The 15,865-nt window shown below is 41.9% G+C and overlaps 1 protein-coding gene across 1 annotated transcript in view; it reads left to right on the forward strand.

Annotated features, from left to right (window-relative positions):
* Positions 1-15,865, forward strand: part of MAGI1 (membrane associated guanylate kinase, WW and PDZ domain containing 1) — a 90,971-nt gene extending 75,106 nt beyond the window's left edge. Inside the window, exons 17-22 of the mRNA XM_009076881.1 lie at positions 2,802-2,969; positions 8,276-8,366; positions 8,483-8,543; positions 9,623-9,766; positions 10,888-11,026; positions 14,684-15,865. Of these exons, the coding sequence (XP_009075129.1) occupies positions 2,802-2,969; positions 8,276-8,366; positions 8,483-8,543; positions 9,623-9,766; positions 10,888-11,026; positions 14,684-15,384 (1,304 nt within the window). The 3' untranslated portion in view covers positions 15,385-15,865. The remainder of the gene's footprint in view (positions 1-2,801; positions 2,970-8,275; positions 8,367-8,482; positions 8,544-9,622; positions 9,767-10,887; positions 11,027-14,683) is intronic.

A 15,865-nucleotide genomic window follows, 5' to 3' on the forward strand; every position in this document is an offset into this window, starting at 1 on the left:
GCAATCAGGGTTATTCCGATCCTCATTATGGAGTGAGCATGCTGATAGCTGGAAAGTTTTAATTAATAGTGCTTGCTGGTGAGACATAAAATGGAGAATACTGTTAAACAAATAGGATGGTTTTTTGACCCCCTTCACCTCTTCCCAAATCCATTTCTTCAGAGTAGGAGGAAATGAAGTTCATGCAATGTCACCCATAATATCCTGTCCTAGTAGAGGTGGTCATGGTTTCTGTCTGAAGTCTTTCTGCTAGGTAGACACCCATTTCCAGGTGTTGCTGCAAAGGAGATAGATGTATGTAAGCTGGTTTTGCAAGTGTCCCCAGAACAGCCTGTTCTTGAGCAGAAGTGTCATTGCGAGGAGGAAACCAGTCAGAGATGCTGTTTCTTCCCTTTCCAGCTCCTCTGAAAGGGCAAGAGGCAGCATCCACTTGTACTTGATAGTGGAAAAGCAAGGTGTTACCTCCCAGTTAGTCTGTGGCACATGATAGGGTTGGAGGGGGAAAGGAAAGACAGAGCATGTGTCTTGGTCATCTTCACACTGCTTCTCAGAGCAGGGTTGTGGTTTGCAGCCAAAATGTATTGCAGGGTTCCTGTACAGCTTGTGTGTTCCTGGGGCATGCAGGTGCAAGAAGTGGCCTTTCCACCCTTTTTTCCTAGGCTTTTTTCCTGTCATTTCTTGCCATTGCCCATCAGTGACACCCTTATTAATACATCAAGGGAGCATCACCTCATTTGCTGGTATTGATGTGGAACAGCCCATTTCTACTGTTTCAAGGGGGAAATATCTAGTAGAACATGGTGTTCTGTCAGTTCTCAGGTGCTAGGCTACCTCACCCTGTCCTTGCTGCTGGAAACTGCTCTTCCAAACTAGGTGTTTTAGTGCCAGAACACAATGGTAGAATATAATGCACATTAAACTGAACTCAGTCTAAACCAGAAGGAGCACTTTTATCTTCTGAACGTATTTGTAAACATGAGTGTAAATCATTTTTGCTATATGAAGACTATGCTCTAACTCTTTTCTGCAGAGATACCTTGACCTGAGGTTGTAAAGAGTTGTGTTTGCTTTAGCCCAAGATACTTGCTAACTGGAAGTTTTCTGTGCAGGGGCTCCTCATGGAGATCTGTTGATCTGTGACTGTTTTTCCTTTGATTTTTTCAAGTATATTCAGCTTTTTCCTAATACTTCGCATGAGATGTGTTCCCTCTGCTGTCTGGTGCTTGCTCTGGACCTGCTTTGTAGTTTTTTTCTTTCATGGGTAGTATTTAGAGATGGGCCAAACTGGTTCTAAAACCCACCTTGGTCACTTTGGTGTGGGCTCTGTCTTCTGTGTTCAGTGGGTTGGATAGAGTAGGAACTCATACCCTCAAAACAGCCTTTTGAGTGGATGGGGCTTTGTATTGCCAGAAAGAGAAACTTTCTAACATCGTAGTAAAAGAAGAAAAAAGAAATCTCTCTACTGTTTGTAACTAATATTAACACTTTCTGCCAGTTTTTATCGCATCTTTCCAACCTCACGTTCCTTGTCTTAGCCTTTTCTTCTTTATGGTCTTTCTAGTGTTGTCATGTGTGCAGCAGTGTATATCTCTAAAACTACTAGTCAAATAAAGACCACAGCACAGATGGGAAAGTGCATCTTGAGGGTGAATGTATTGTGGATGCAAAGTATGAGGTGACTACTCTGTGTACCTCATGGTTTTAATCATCTGCTGTGTGCCCAAGGGGCTCTTGCCCATGTAAAGGAACTGTACCAAAGTCCAGTGGATTTATCTGAGTGATGTTGTGTATCCTCTGTGTCCCAATTCTGCATGTTATAGACAACCCTGTGTTTTTGGAACAAGCAATTGCATGGAACAGGAGGAGAATTTTGTCTCCAAAACACATTCATCCTAAAGTGCTCTTGCTCTGTGTGTCAGACATCTCAATGGTTTTGTGTGTGGTTTTAGAGGTATTTAAATGAGGAGGTCCTTACTGCTTCCCTGTTCCCATCCTGGTGCCATCTAAGATCATAAAAGGGGAAGGGTTAACAGAGGATGAGGTGGATGCCTGCACCAAACAGGTTACCTTTGTCAGTCTTGGCCCATCTGTAGTGGTCCTGTGCCTTCCCTGGTAGTACCTTGATTCACGATGGAAGAAAAACGTTTCGTGTTGCTTCCCCATGCAGCGCTGATAGAGTGGGTCTGTGTGGTAGAAAGGGAGCCACACTCCCTCCTGGGCCTAGAAGAATTTGATCTTTCTGACTTGAGAAAGAACAAAACATTGGCAGAAGCTTGAACAGCAGTTGGCTTAGAGAAGGACTAGAAAGGCTGACACCGATATAATCTTGGAGGAGGAAGGTTGTGTTTTCTACAAACAGTTTCAATTTTTTTCATCAAAAATGAAATCAGATTTGGGCTATGGTGGGGCTGCTGAATGCAGTTGTAGTCAATAAAAATCTCACCATTTATTAACAGAAATCCAGGCGGGGGGAGTTTGGAGTGATTAACAAAACACCTTTGTGGAAGAAGTAAAGTATTGTGCACTCATACTAGTTGATTGCCAATGTTTTGAACACTGGCAGCAAAGCTATCCTATAATAACTTTTGCTTGATGCATTAATTAATTAACCCTTAACCTTCTCTTTAAAACTCAACCCTTTTTCGCCTTTTCCCCTTCGCCATATTCCCACGTATGTAAACAATAAAAACCAAACCAAAACCAAAACAAAAAAAAAACCAAAACACCAAACCAAACAAAAAACAACCCCCAAACCAATACAAAAGCGGGAAATGCATGTGTGGCCATGCCTCACAAAATAGGTCGGATAATTGAAGGGAGCCCTGCAGACCGCTGTGGCAAGCTGAAAGTAGGCGATCGCATCTTGGCCGTCAATGGGTGCTCCATCACCAACAAGTCGCATTCAGACATCGTCAACCTCATTAAGGAAGCTGGAAACACCGTCACCCTGCGCATCATTCCAGGAGATGGTAAAGTATATGTTTCCTGCTGTCTTCTCTGACTCTCTTGTTGGTTTTGTTTCTGGGCTTTTTGCAACAGTTGGAGTTGCAGAGTCGTGGAGGGCTCAATATCCAAATCCCTCTTTGGCAGTTAGCAAGGAGAGATGTTGTGAGTCTTTCATAGCTTCATTTTTTGTTTCTTTTTTTATAGAAGTAGGTGGGTTTTAACCAGAGGGGTGCTGGTTCTACATTAAACCAATTCCTATTCTATGTATCTCCTTAAAATGATATTCCATAGATATGATGCATGTCTTGGTACCCTTTGATTTGATTCTTAGGTTAATAGTGCAACTTAAGAATAGTCAATTACATGTATATAATGTAATATATAGAATAAGGCATAAAATAATGCAGCATTAGGGTATTTTTTATAATATGGATGGCAAGACACTGGCACAGGTTGCCCAGGGAGGCTGTGGCTGCCCCGACCCTGGCAGTGTTCAAAAACAGGGTGGATGAAGCCTTGAGCAACCTGGTCTGATGGGGAGGTGTCTCTGCCCGTGGCAGGGGGTTGGGACTAGATGATCTGTAAGGTCCATTCCAACCCCTAAAATTCTGTGATTCTGTGATTTGTGAATCACCTGTTAGTATGTGGGATTCCTGAAGCTTTGTATCAAGACAAGGAGGCTATAGAGTAAAGAGATCACAGAAAGGGATAAACACTTTGACATGTTTTAAGCTGTTTGAAAATCAGATCTGTTTTTATTCTGGGTAGGTTGCTTTGGGAATGAGCTCAGTACATTTTTTAAGGAGTGTTTAAATGGTGATGGCTCTGGAGCTGCTGTGTGCATGAAGCTGATCATTGTAAGAGTTACCCTAGACAGGATCTCACTGTTTCAGATCAGAGGGAACATGCAGGATCCCTAATAATAAGCTGACACTTGGTACTGGTTTCAGGTCACACAAAAATAAGGATCTGTGTTATAGATCAGTTTCATTAAATAGATCTCTAGCTTGGAATAGAGCAGAAAACTTGTTAATTGCTGTGATTCTAAGTATTTTGTTTGTTTCTTGTCCTGCTCTGCTCTTGTGGGCTCATAGTGAGAGCTCATTCGGCAGAAATCTTCTTACATTGCTCTCCTTTTAAGCTGAATCCATGGGTAAAAGATTTGATGACTCAGATCCAGAGCTAACAAGCATTTCTCAGAGTTGTGCAGGACATTATTTGCATTTCAATGTGAAGGAAGTGTGATTAAGTTTGAGAAAAAGGTTGAGAAAGTGTAGCTGAATTGATCCTGGTACCTGTAAAGAAGAATGAATAAGTTAGATGATGTGATTTCCAGTGAGAGGCATTGGGTAGTTGTTAACTCTCAAATTTTCTGATCTGAAATATGGATTTGGTTATCCCACAGAGCATAATTATGCTGTGTTTAGTTATAGGATAAAAATATACCCGGATGAGAAATGATCTGGTTATAAATAATTTCTGTTTAGGATGATCTGTTTTGCACAAAGTCTTTACTTTCCCACTGTCTAGTGGGTACCAGGTCAAATGGTATATGATCCTCTGCTGCTCACAGCAAATTGAGTGTTCATGAATAGTAAAATGGCTGTGAATCAGGCTGACATCTGAGCTGGCCTGTGCATTCCTGTTTGGGAAGATAAACTGAGGGAAAAATTGTTCATTACCTGTATTTTAGTATGCGATAAAAATCAAGGAAGGTGAATCTTTAAATAAATAAAGAGCTTATTTTTTTAAAGGCAAAACCACCTGAGAAATAAACAACTTCTGAATGGTTTAAGAATTTTGTAAGAAGCATCTAACCTCCTGACATGAATGCTCAGCCAGTCTTCTTCATGCTTCATGTGTCCCAAATACCATGTCAATGGCTTAGGTTAGGGAAACACATACCTGTGACTGACATCAGGTGTTCCTAGAAAAGATGGAAAGCTGTTCTTTAGGGAAGGAGTCAACTCTCATCTCATAGCAATGCAGGCTTCAAGTCTTTTTGTTTAATGTCACTTGGAAATTCTGAGTCAGATTGCCAACTTTGCATAGTATTACCTGCATTTCATTTCCAAAAGCCAGTAAGACCCAACACTCTCAAAATCATTGCGAGGTTTGCTCTAAAACCCCCTGAAATACAAGAAATTGGCCTCAGTGTTGTTTTCTTTTTGATGTCTTTGTGTGCTTTTCTTGATCTGTTGTTTTCCTTTTGTTGGCTTTGAGTGCTTTTTTGGCAAATATAAATGGTCTAACTGTGTGTTTCGAGGAGTGGGGAGCATAAATCAGAAGCCACTTGTCAGATAAACATGAAAATGAGGTGCATCACAAGACTCACAATAAACTCACACTGCTAATCTCTTCTAACATTATTAAAAACACCAAGAGTTTTTGCTTTGTCATAAGTGTTGCACAAATTAATTGCCACAGACCACTGCAGGATTATATTTGCAATGAAATTACAATGCTTTAACACGCTTCCAGCTGATGCAAGGATACAGAATGCTGGAAAGGACAAGCTTAGATTAGGCATTTAATTGGTGACTGAATGTTTTAGGGCAGAACAGGGAAAGGAATCAATGCAATATGTAGGTTTTAGAACATGCAATTGTAATTGTATGAGAGATAATTTGTGCTATATTCTGTTCCAGTTTTGCATGGTGGCTGGCATGAGTCCTGAAACTGTGTCTAAAATACTAGCAAAATTATGCACAATTCCTGACTCATGGGATGGGGTGGGCTAAAGATAGATGCAGTACAGTGGTGTGAAGATACATCTGTACCGAAGATGTGTTGTTGCTCTGCTTGGTATTATTAGTGCGACCTACTAAAGGGTAGGAATCTTGCATTCTCTTTGAAGCCCATCTTCATCTGATCTCCAAATATTTGTGGAGGATTTCAGAGGCTTTTGTTCTAGATGACTACAGAACACTTAACCATGTTTTGGGGCCTTATTTTGGAGACAGATTTTAGCATCAAGGCATCTTTACAAAGTAAACAGAATTAGTTCTTAAAATCCAACAGTGTAACCACACATAGGGACATCTTCTCACACAAGCCAACTGTCAGTGGCACATCCTCACAAAGGTGTGTTTTGGTCATGTCTACCCTGAGAGCTACAAGCAGACCCAGGAGCTTCTGTTGCTCTCTGAGCCACTGGATACAAGCCAGCTCTTGTCTGGAAGATGTTACAGCTCCGTCTGCTGAGGGTTAGGGCATGTTAACTTGGGCACAGCACTGCAGGCAAAGGAGCTGTGTTCTTGTTGCATCCATCTGTTTAAGTGGTTCTTCTTTTTCCCTTTTCCTGAGTTTCCCTTGACATGCAGTAGCTACAGAAAGGAGAAACCTTCCCCTTGTCTAGATTTTGTCACAATTAAAATAAGCCCATTAAATAAACTAAGCTCCCAGGACCAAGTAAGCCCATGACCATCACCTCTCCTTAATTCAGGCAAAACCCCTCCCATTGCTGCAATTTTATATTGCAGCTGGACTCTGCTTCATGATGGCAAATTTCTCCATAGTCAGGAAAATGAATTACCGGATGGCTGGAGCTTAGGAGGCAAACCAGGGCAGGGGAGAAGACCTTGTAATTTAATGTTGGAGAGCCAGATGTTTCCACCCGTTTTGCGTTGCTGTTGTCCCAGTGATTGTGCATTCAGTTTAGATTTTGATCTCGAGAAGTGGATCATGGTCAGTTACTTGTAATCTGTGGTTCTCTGCTGGAGAGAATGGATATAGGTACAAAGTGTTTGCCACTGCAGCAGCTCTAGCTGGGAACGCTGTGCCTGATGAGTGGGTGTTTCTGTTGACTGTGCCCATCATTCTCCATATGCAACCAATGTAACCAACATTCCGAGTGATTAAGCATGTAACTACCATTGAAACGTCCTCTGAATTCAAACTCCCATGGGAGGGGAAGGATGTTTTTAGGAGCTGCTGACTTAGGCAGCAGTTCAGCATTTGAAACTCTTCAGTACTAATTTCAGTTCAGGATTGATACAATATGTAGTTGTGGAAAATGTGTTGCGTTCAATATGCAAAAGTTCCAGGTCTTTCCTCCAAAAGTTTGTGGCTAATATTTGGCTATTGGCATTGACATGACCTTAATTTTAAGCAGAATTTTAAATGAGTTTGGAGTTAACTCTGGTGTGTGATACAGCTCCCAAATGACAAGGGGAACGTTTTGCCATGCATTGATACAATATGTAGTTGTGGAAAATGTGTTGCGTTCAATATGCAAAAGTTCCAGGTCTTTCCTCCAAAAGTTTGTGGCTAATATTTGGCTATTGGCATTGACATGACCTTAATTTTAAGCAGAATTTTAAATGAGTTTGGAGTTAACTCTGGTGTGTGATACAGCTCCCAAATGACAAGGGGAACGTTTTGCCATGCCATACTGTATCTGTGACACAGCTCCCGAATGACAAGGGGAACGTTTTGCCATGCCATACTGTGAGTGACACCGAGGTAGTCACTTTCCAGTTGGTCTACAGTGACTCCCATCCCAGTTGTGGGAAACTGAGATGAGAGAGGGAAACTGAGATGTGGGAAACTGAGAGAGGACCTGTGCTTGAAGCACCTCCTGCCATACGTAGAGAAATATGTCATTTGCACAGGCTGATGTTGGGCTGTGAGCTCTTTCCTGTGGCACAAATTGAGTTTAGAAGTTACTTCTGCTCTCTGTATTCTCTTAGTGTGCCCTTTTGTGAGTGGTACCCAGAGCTGTTGATGCATTGATAAAGGTGGTTCTACCTCCCTGCATGCAGCTGTCAGTGCTCAGACACCAGTGGGTTGTATTTCAAAGACAGATTTCGGTTCATTTGGTTTTAGTCATATTCAGTATCACCTTGTGAGGTATTAGATTAAAGCTACATCTCAATTCTACTGAAGATTGCAGTTGCTGATGGAGGAAGGACTGATAAGCTTATAATCCCTGGAATAGTTATTGCTACTATAAAATTAATCCTGCCAACCTAACATATTTGGAGACTTTAATGATTGGAATTCATGTCATTAGCCAGGAGTGAGACAAAACATTCTTCAGCCCTTCCTCCACAAGTCACTTTTCATTCTGAGTGTGTCTAACAATCAGGGGGGTTTCCAATCCAGTTTTTTTTGTTTGATTTTTTTTTTCATTTTCCAATTGAGAGTATGGTTTCATATACATAAGTACTGTGTTAATTCTGGTATTTAAGAAATTTGAGCCCATCTCAAGTTCTTTATCAATAAGGTAATGATGCTTTCCAGTTAAATACCTTTGCAAAACTTGTTTTTCTTTCAGTGAATAGCCAATGGTCTTGCCTCATAATGAAAACCAAAATCTATTTTGCAGAATCCTCCAATGCTACTTTATTGACAAATGCAGAAAAAATTGCTACAATCACAACCACACATACTCCTCAGCAAATACCACAGGAGACCAGGTCAGACTGTTTTCCTTGAGGAGGGCATGTTGACATGCTCTCTCTTCGCTTACTTCTTAATCACCTTCACATCCCATGAGCTGTATTTTTCCTCTTTCTCCCATTTGTTACAGCAGGAACAACACCAAACCAAAGCAGGAATCCCAGTTTGATTTCAAACCACCCCAAGCAGCACAGGTAAGGAGCACCTCTCTAATTGTTTTGTTTACCACAGACTGTTGTTTCCAATCTGCTTGAGGGCTGTGTTCAAATATTTCCCTTGAAAATTCCTAGTGGGAAGCTGTTCTCCCTCAGTCTGTTCGCTGAAAAAAAAAGAGGAATTTGCTGATTAGTTTCTTAATATGTGTTGCTGTTGTGTCAACTGAGAAACATTTCCAACACATTCTCATCAAGACTTTGAGGGAGAAAAAAAAATCAAGAAAAAAAAACTGACATTTTTAGGGCAGTAATAATTTATGTGTTTGTTTATTGAATTGTATATTTGGAGGGGCCTCTCCAGAAAGTACTGTTGTGTGCAAATGATAAATTCAGAGGACAAAAAAGAAGAAAACTTAATAAGGGGTGATAGCTGGAGCGTTCCAGCTTGCGCAGTCGGCATCTTATTAGAGAGATTATCTATCTCACTGTTATCTTTCCTTGCCACTGGCCATCCCAGAAGTAACCTCTTCCATTAGGGACTGCAAAACATCCCCGTAATAGCATTTGTGGAAAAACAATGCCCAGGCTTCTGAGCTTCTTGCAAAGGAATAGATGAAAAAAGGAAAAACCAGCACCATGGCACAGGTTCACCCCAGGTACCACTGGACATTGCACCAAAGCCTGTGGCACTGGAATTGAGGTTGCCCTTGCCTTGTGTGCAGTTGGCAGAACACTAACCACCCTACAGAGATGCTCCCTCCTGCCCTGGGCACAGGAGGAGTTGTGTAACAGAGGTGCACCAAAATGCATCATGAGACATGGCCAAGCCCATTCCTTCCAAATTGTGTAACAGAGGTGCACCAAAATGAATCACGAGACATGGCCAAGCCCATTCCTTCCAATAGCCCTTCACAGACCAGCACCAGAACTACAAATTGCAGAACGGGGTCTGAGGGAGCAGCAAATCCTAGTCTGTGTGTGAAAATTCAACTGGTTTTCTATTTTTACTTACAAGCAACAAAAATAATAATGTTCATCGGTTGAATAATTTCAAAATGAGAGTAGAGGAACATTTGACTTTCTGTTCAATTGGGCATTTGTTGTCTTCTCTCCAGCAGGACCAAGACTTTTACACTGTTGAGCTGGAAAGAGGAGCCAAAGGGTTTGGCTTCAGCCTGCGAGGTGGCCGGGAGTATAATATGGATCTGTACGTGTTGCGGCTAGCTGAGGATGGTCCAGCTGAGAGATGTGGGAAAATGAGGGTATGCACAGACTGATTTTAAACCCATGTTTCTTTGGAACAGGCTGACTTCCCTGCCTCTCCCTTCTGCTGTGCCAGCTAAAAGGGAAATTAAATGCTAACTGAAAGTGGTTCCTGTTTACTTCTGTCGATGGCATCTGTCACTCTTTGTATGCAGTCTATAGCAGTGTGTGTTTGTTGGAAGGCTTCACCCTCTTCTTCCAACCCTGCTTGCCAAATTCTAATACATCATCTGTCTTTTGAAGCCTAATGGGGATACAGGTAGCAATGAAAATGTGATAGCCACAGTCTTTGAATGCTAGTGGGCAGAATGGGGACAGAGCATGTCTATGGCCATGAGTTACAAAATTAGAATATAGCTTTTGATTAGTTTTAATTGTTAACTTCACAGATCACCTAAATTAGAAACATTATAACAAAGACATATGTTATGAAATGCCTACTGAAAAATGAAATTGCCAAGTTATATGTACTCCTTACTCCTCTGTTAGAAAATGCATTAAAACTTTCCTACATACTTCTCTTTCTTCTCCAGATGTGTCATATGAAGGACATTTTCAAAATTGTTTTGCTAGGGGTAGGTCTGTGGGCCCAAATTTTTCCTGATGAAAATATGATAGAAAATCGGTGCTATCCTGGGGAAGTCAATGTTTGACAAGCTCTTCCAAGCCCTGTTTTCTCACCCTGATAAATATATTTACCAAGGCAGCTTTGCTGGTTCATAGTAGGTATCTATATCCAACAGAGAAACAGGTCTGAAAAAGCTGTCTGAACATCCCAGGTGCAGCAAGCTGTGAAACAAACAACCACTTGGACCAAAGACTTTACAAATAATCAAAATTAAATATAATAGCCCCAGTTCTAACACTGCTACTTAGCAATACAGTATTGCAATGTGGTTGTACGGAACAGCCATGAAATATTTTGATACCTCAAGCTTTCCCTGTTGCTTCCATGTCTCCCAGGCCTCTGCACACTGGTTTTTTGGCCTCTTGTTGGAAGGAGTTGGGCATATTTAGCTTCACCTGGTGCACAGTTGTTCCACCTTCGTTGTGCCCATTGTCTTGTGATGTGCTGGTGGAGACTTGTTCCTAATCTTAGACTCTTTTATTGCATTGTCAGATTGGTGATGAAATCTTAGAGATCAACGGAGAAACTACCAAGAACATGAAGCACGCTCGGGCCATCGAACTGATTAAAAATGGTGGCCGCAAGGTCCGCCTGTTTCTGAAACGTGGAGATGGCTCTGTCCCAGAATATGGTGGGTCAAACTATGAAAACATTCCTTTCTTCCCTGGCATCACTCCATGAATGATTTGTCTCAAGATCTGAAGCGGGAATTCTTTTTTATTTTCCTTTCTCACCAGTGTCTTACCAACCTTTGCAACATATAATTGCCTCGCTTGTGCTGAATTTTCTACACATTTCATCCTTTGCTTGCTTCCATGGACTTGGGGCGCAGTGTAAGGCAAGATCATCATAGCAGTATTTTTTTGGTGATCAGAGAGGAAAACAAAACAAAACAAAACCTTATTGTCTTGTCCAGCCAAACAAGGAATGTCATTGAACTGTGCCAAACTGTTTCTCAGCGGCTGAATTGTTGTTTCAAATAGGTCTCTACTTCTAATCAATGCAAAAACTGGGATCTCGAGTTACTATTTTGAAGCAGTGATTTATTTTTTTTTTGGGTTAGGTTTTTCTCTTAGTTCCTGTCTGTATCCATAGACATGAATGCCAAGATGGCTTATGAGATTTTTGCCTTTTCCTTAATATTTATGTAAATATTTATAAAGTTATTTAAGAAAAAGAAGGAAAACAAAAAAAGCTTTACTGCAAAAATATATTGATTTGGCCTCCTGAGCCCTTTTCTCCCCCCTTAAACTGTCTGCTGGTTTCAACTAGTTAATTTGTAAGGTCTGAAAAGGTGAGGAGGTTATGAAAAGGTGCTCTCATGTCTGTCTTGGGGGAAACAGTCAGTCCTTGTTTCTTACTAAGAGTTGCATCAGATTTCCTTTTCTTTCCCCGGAGGTTGGATTGTTGGGTGGCTTAACTTAGCACACTATTTAATATTATAATTATGTCTTATTTATTTGAGATAATTGTCAAATATTGTGCCCTCGATGGAGGGCTACTCCCAACCAAAGGTCTTTGAGGTTTCTATAGAAACTGATGATTGAAGGGATGTCCTTTATACTTTCGTCCCCGTATTTGGGTTATTTCTGTGTCAGTAAGTTCTGTGTTTATCATTCTCTCCATGTCCTAACACCAGAAACAAAACCCTTCTGCACAATTTATGAACTAGATTTTCTTTTCATTTACTGTACCACGTTTGAGGGTTTCTGCTCAGTCTGCTCATTATTTAACTTCAAATGACCAATTCAGAGTTTAACCAACAAACAATTGAAGTGTTTAATGATATGGAAGGGAAATTGTGGGTTTACACTTCTGTAATATAAATAGCACACCAGAAGGTTCAATGATGGCACTGAAATTCTGTAATGTTCTTTCTACTTTTGTCTTTTCCTATACTCCTTTGGATGTACAGTACTGTATCATATGCTAGACTGCATAAATACCCTGTAAATTAAGTGCTTCACTTCTCAAAGCATATGTCTGTTGCACTGAGGATGGAAATCCACCACCAATTTTCTTTTGGCTAATGCTAACCACTAATCGTTCGTTCTCCAAGCAAGGATTTAATATACAGGGGTTGCACTACTGTAAAGAATATCCTTGTAACATTTGGGACTCCTTCCTCTCTTCGTTCTGTTCGCTGCAGTCGCAAATGGTTCCTCTAATAATGTTAAGTTCCAATATTTTTCTGACTCGATTGGAACGTGCTTCTCTATGAGGCTGTATATTTTTGTAATGAGTTTTGTACTTATTTTTAATGTTGTGGTCTCTGGTGGACTTTATTTTTCGTTGTTGTTTGATTGTTAATGTTTTTTCTATGACATTCTGTGTCGCTGTTCCAGCTGTCTTTTAGAATGGATGCTCTCGTTGTCTGGGTTATTGAATCACCTCTTAGATGTCTCTTTATGTCACAATAATAACAACTGCTGTCTTTGCAGCCTTATATTTGGGTGAAGCCTAGACAATCTGACTGGAAAAATAAACTTTCTTTATTCTAAGATAAAATATGAAGATTTTTCTTTCTTTCATCTTTATTATAGGGAATCTAAATTTTCTACTTTTCTCTTTCTCTTTCTCTTACCTTTCTTGGTGCTGGGCTCTTCCTTCCTCAGCGATGATACCTCCTAATATCGCTGCATGTATGAGAAATGACAAGCTCGGGGAGTCTTGCTTCTACCTTATGGGCCATAATCAAACTACGGTTTGTAGCTAAAATCAATATTAGGTGTTTTTGTGCTGTGGCCTAATTCCCTCACATTGCTTTCCGCTTCGCTATATTTTATATGTACAGCAATTCATTCCGAACACCCTGCGTCCCCTGAATTGTAAGTACATCCACCACAGGACACATTTAAACCTTGCTTGTACCTTGTGTGATAGCCAGGTTGCCGCAAGCCACGTGCTTACAGCTACGGAAAAGCGGTGTGGTCCCCAGCTGCTGCCTGAAAATGCTAATAAGCAAAAAATGCCCACACGTGAGTCACAACACGGGTTTCACCTGGACATCACAAAATTCACAGCCCATGCCCACAGCAACCCCCTCCCCCAAGCTCAGGAACGGAAATGCCATCAAGTGGGAGATGCTTGGTGTGATGGCAGGAGGAATGAGCACGTAGAGAGTTTGGCTTGGGGGAGGGAAGGCAAAAAGGAAAAAAAAAAGAATAAACCCATCTGTCCCTGCACATGTTTTTGGGGGTTTTCAGCCGTTGCCACCAGGACAGTCCACCTCGAGGTGGGTGTCTGGGTGTGAGCAGTAGGAAGCCCAGAGTGGCTAGTGCCAGCTGAGCTGCTGCACAGGAGTTACTTTCAAAAAGAAAGCAATGAGCAAATAAAAGCAGTGCTTGCATTAAGGCAGCGCAGCTACTTTAATGTTTGTCATGTCTGTAATGAATCATTCATAAACATCCGTTACAAATGACGAGAGTAATTGTAGCTTAGCTGCAGTGCAGGGCTGGAGTTTAGGTTGGGGGTTGTTTTTCTACCTCTGCTTTGCAGTTTGTCTCGCAGAGGTAGCTCAGCTGTGTCTTACCTCAAATACTACATGAAGAATAACGAACTGGAGATTAGGTTTGAATCAAAGCCATCCTACATATTACAATATTTTTCCATTGCTTTGATATGAAAAAATCATAACTTCTGTCATCGTTGTTTGAATCATTGTGGCAAAACCAAAATCTACCCTAGGACTTTTCGTAATGTGGTAGAACCAAGTGAGATTAAGCAATGTCTTAAACGAAATGAAAATTGCATGATTACAGCCTAATTCTCACACCTTCCAAATGTTATTTTACAAGGTGAAAACTTAAGAATCAATTCTATTTTCTGTGCCTTTTCTGCTATTTGAACGAAGGCCTCCCACACCTGGAAGGCAGTTCTTGACAAAGACTTAAAAATTGTTTCCTAAAGGGCCTCTTTATTGGAAACTATTAAAAAAAACCCAGCCAACAGCCTGAACTACAATTTTTTTTCCCCCCACTGGAAAGAAAGTAGTGTAACTGAAACATTATGAGTTGGGCTTGGGGAAAATGTAAAATGCCCCATGCCTGGAAGAGCATAAAGATGATATCAGCTTGGACCAAAACATGGCTAATGAACAGAGCAGCACCAGTACTAACCTGTAACTCTCGTTGTTCGCAGTTAAATTAACAAAAGCTTCGGTTAGCCTTCGCTGACTGCTTTAACAGTTGTTTGTTTTTGTCACTAATGAAGTCTGAAGAGTGCTAAGTGGTGTCACGGCGCCGCGGAAGGCATCGGTACCAAACGCTTTGCTGTTATTTTCTTTCAGACCCCAGCAGTGACAGGAACAGTCCCGCCACAGGTTCACAAAATGTATCGGAAATGAAACCCGTGCCATCCGACCGACGGCAGCACCCATCATCGGAGTCCAGTTATCCACCAGACCTTCACAAATCATCACAACATGGGGACAAGAGGACTTACGTTAGAGACCTAAAAGGCAGCAGAGAGTTTAGCAGACATCCCAATGAACACCACACTTGGAATGGGACTTCTAAAACCAACGACCACGTGCCAGGCAGGAGGATGGAGAGGTCGCCGGAGAAGAGGCACGAGAGGCAGCCGGAGAGGGCGGTGGTGAACGGGCAGAAGAGGAGGTCTCCCGAAAAGCGGAGGGAAGGGACAAGGAGTGCTGACAACACTTTGGAGAGGCGGGAGCGACACGAGAGGAGGAGAGACCTCTCCCCGGAGAGGCGCAAAGAGCGCTCGCCCGGCCGCCGGCGACGGTCGCTGGAGAGACTCACGGAGCCGAGGAGGTCACCCGAGCGGAGAAGAGAGAACTCCCTCGACCGTCGGGCCAAGTCGTCTGACCGGCGGAGGGAGAGGTCGCCCGACAGACGGCTCAGGGAGGAACGAGTCGGCCACCGGGAGAGGGAAGAGCCCAGCTGGAAGCACGAGCCGAGCCGCAGGCACCCGCACGAGCAGCGCAGGCGGCCGTACAAGGAGTGCAGCACTGACCTCAGCATCTGAGGGGCTCCTCGGGGTCCCTGTCGCCTTCCCCACATCATGGGAGCGGAGGAGAGAGTGCGGGAGCTGAAACCATCTGGCTTTCGCAGGCGAGGAGACATCCGGCACCTGCTGGTCCTACAAACCTTTTATGCAGATGAAATCTTATAACAAAACAAAAAAAAAAGTGTTGTGCCTGATGTATAATATTAAAGAAAGTATTTTTCAGTGTATTCTTTTTTTTTTAATTACTTGCCAAATGTTGGTCCTAAAGGATTATAAAATTTTGTTTCTACATTCTTTGTAGATTTCTTAAAAATAATTCCTTTATTGGGCTACTTTCCCCCCTCCCCACTATAGTAAATGGGGGTAGCCAGTAATATAATATAGGCAAAGGATTTTATGACCAAGTTTGAATAATTTGATCCAGACTGTTCTCTAGTGACTCACTGCTACACTGTTATGTAGAAAATTTTTTAAGGGTTGGGGGTGGGGAAGGAAGAAA

The sequence above is a fragment of the Acanthisitta chloris genome, unplaced genomic scaffold (assembly GCF_000695815.1).
Source record: "Acanthisitta chloris isolate BGI_N310 unplaced genomic scaffold, ASM69581v1 scaffold846, whole genome shotgun sequence".
NCBI lineage: Eukaryota > Metazoa > Chordata > Aves > Passeriformes > Acanthisittidae > Acanthisitta > Acanthisitta chloris.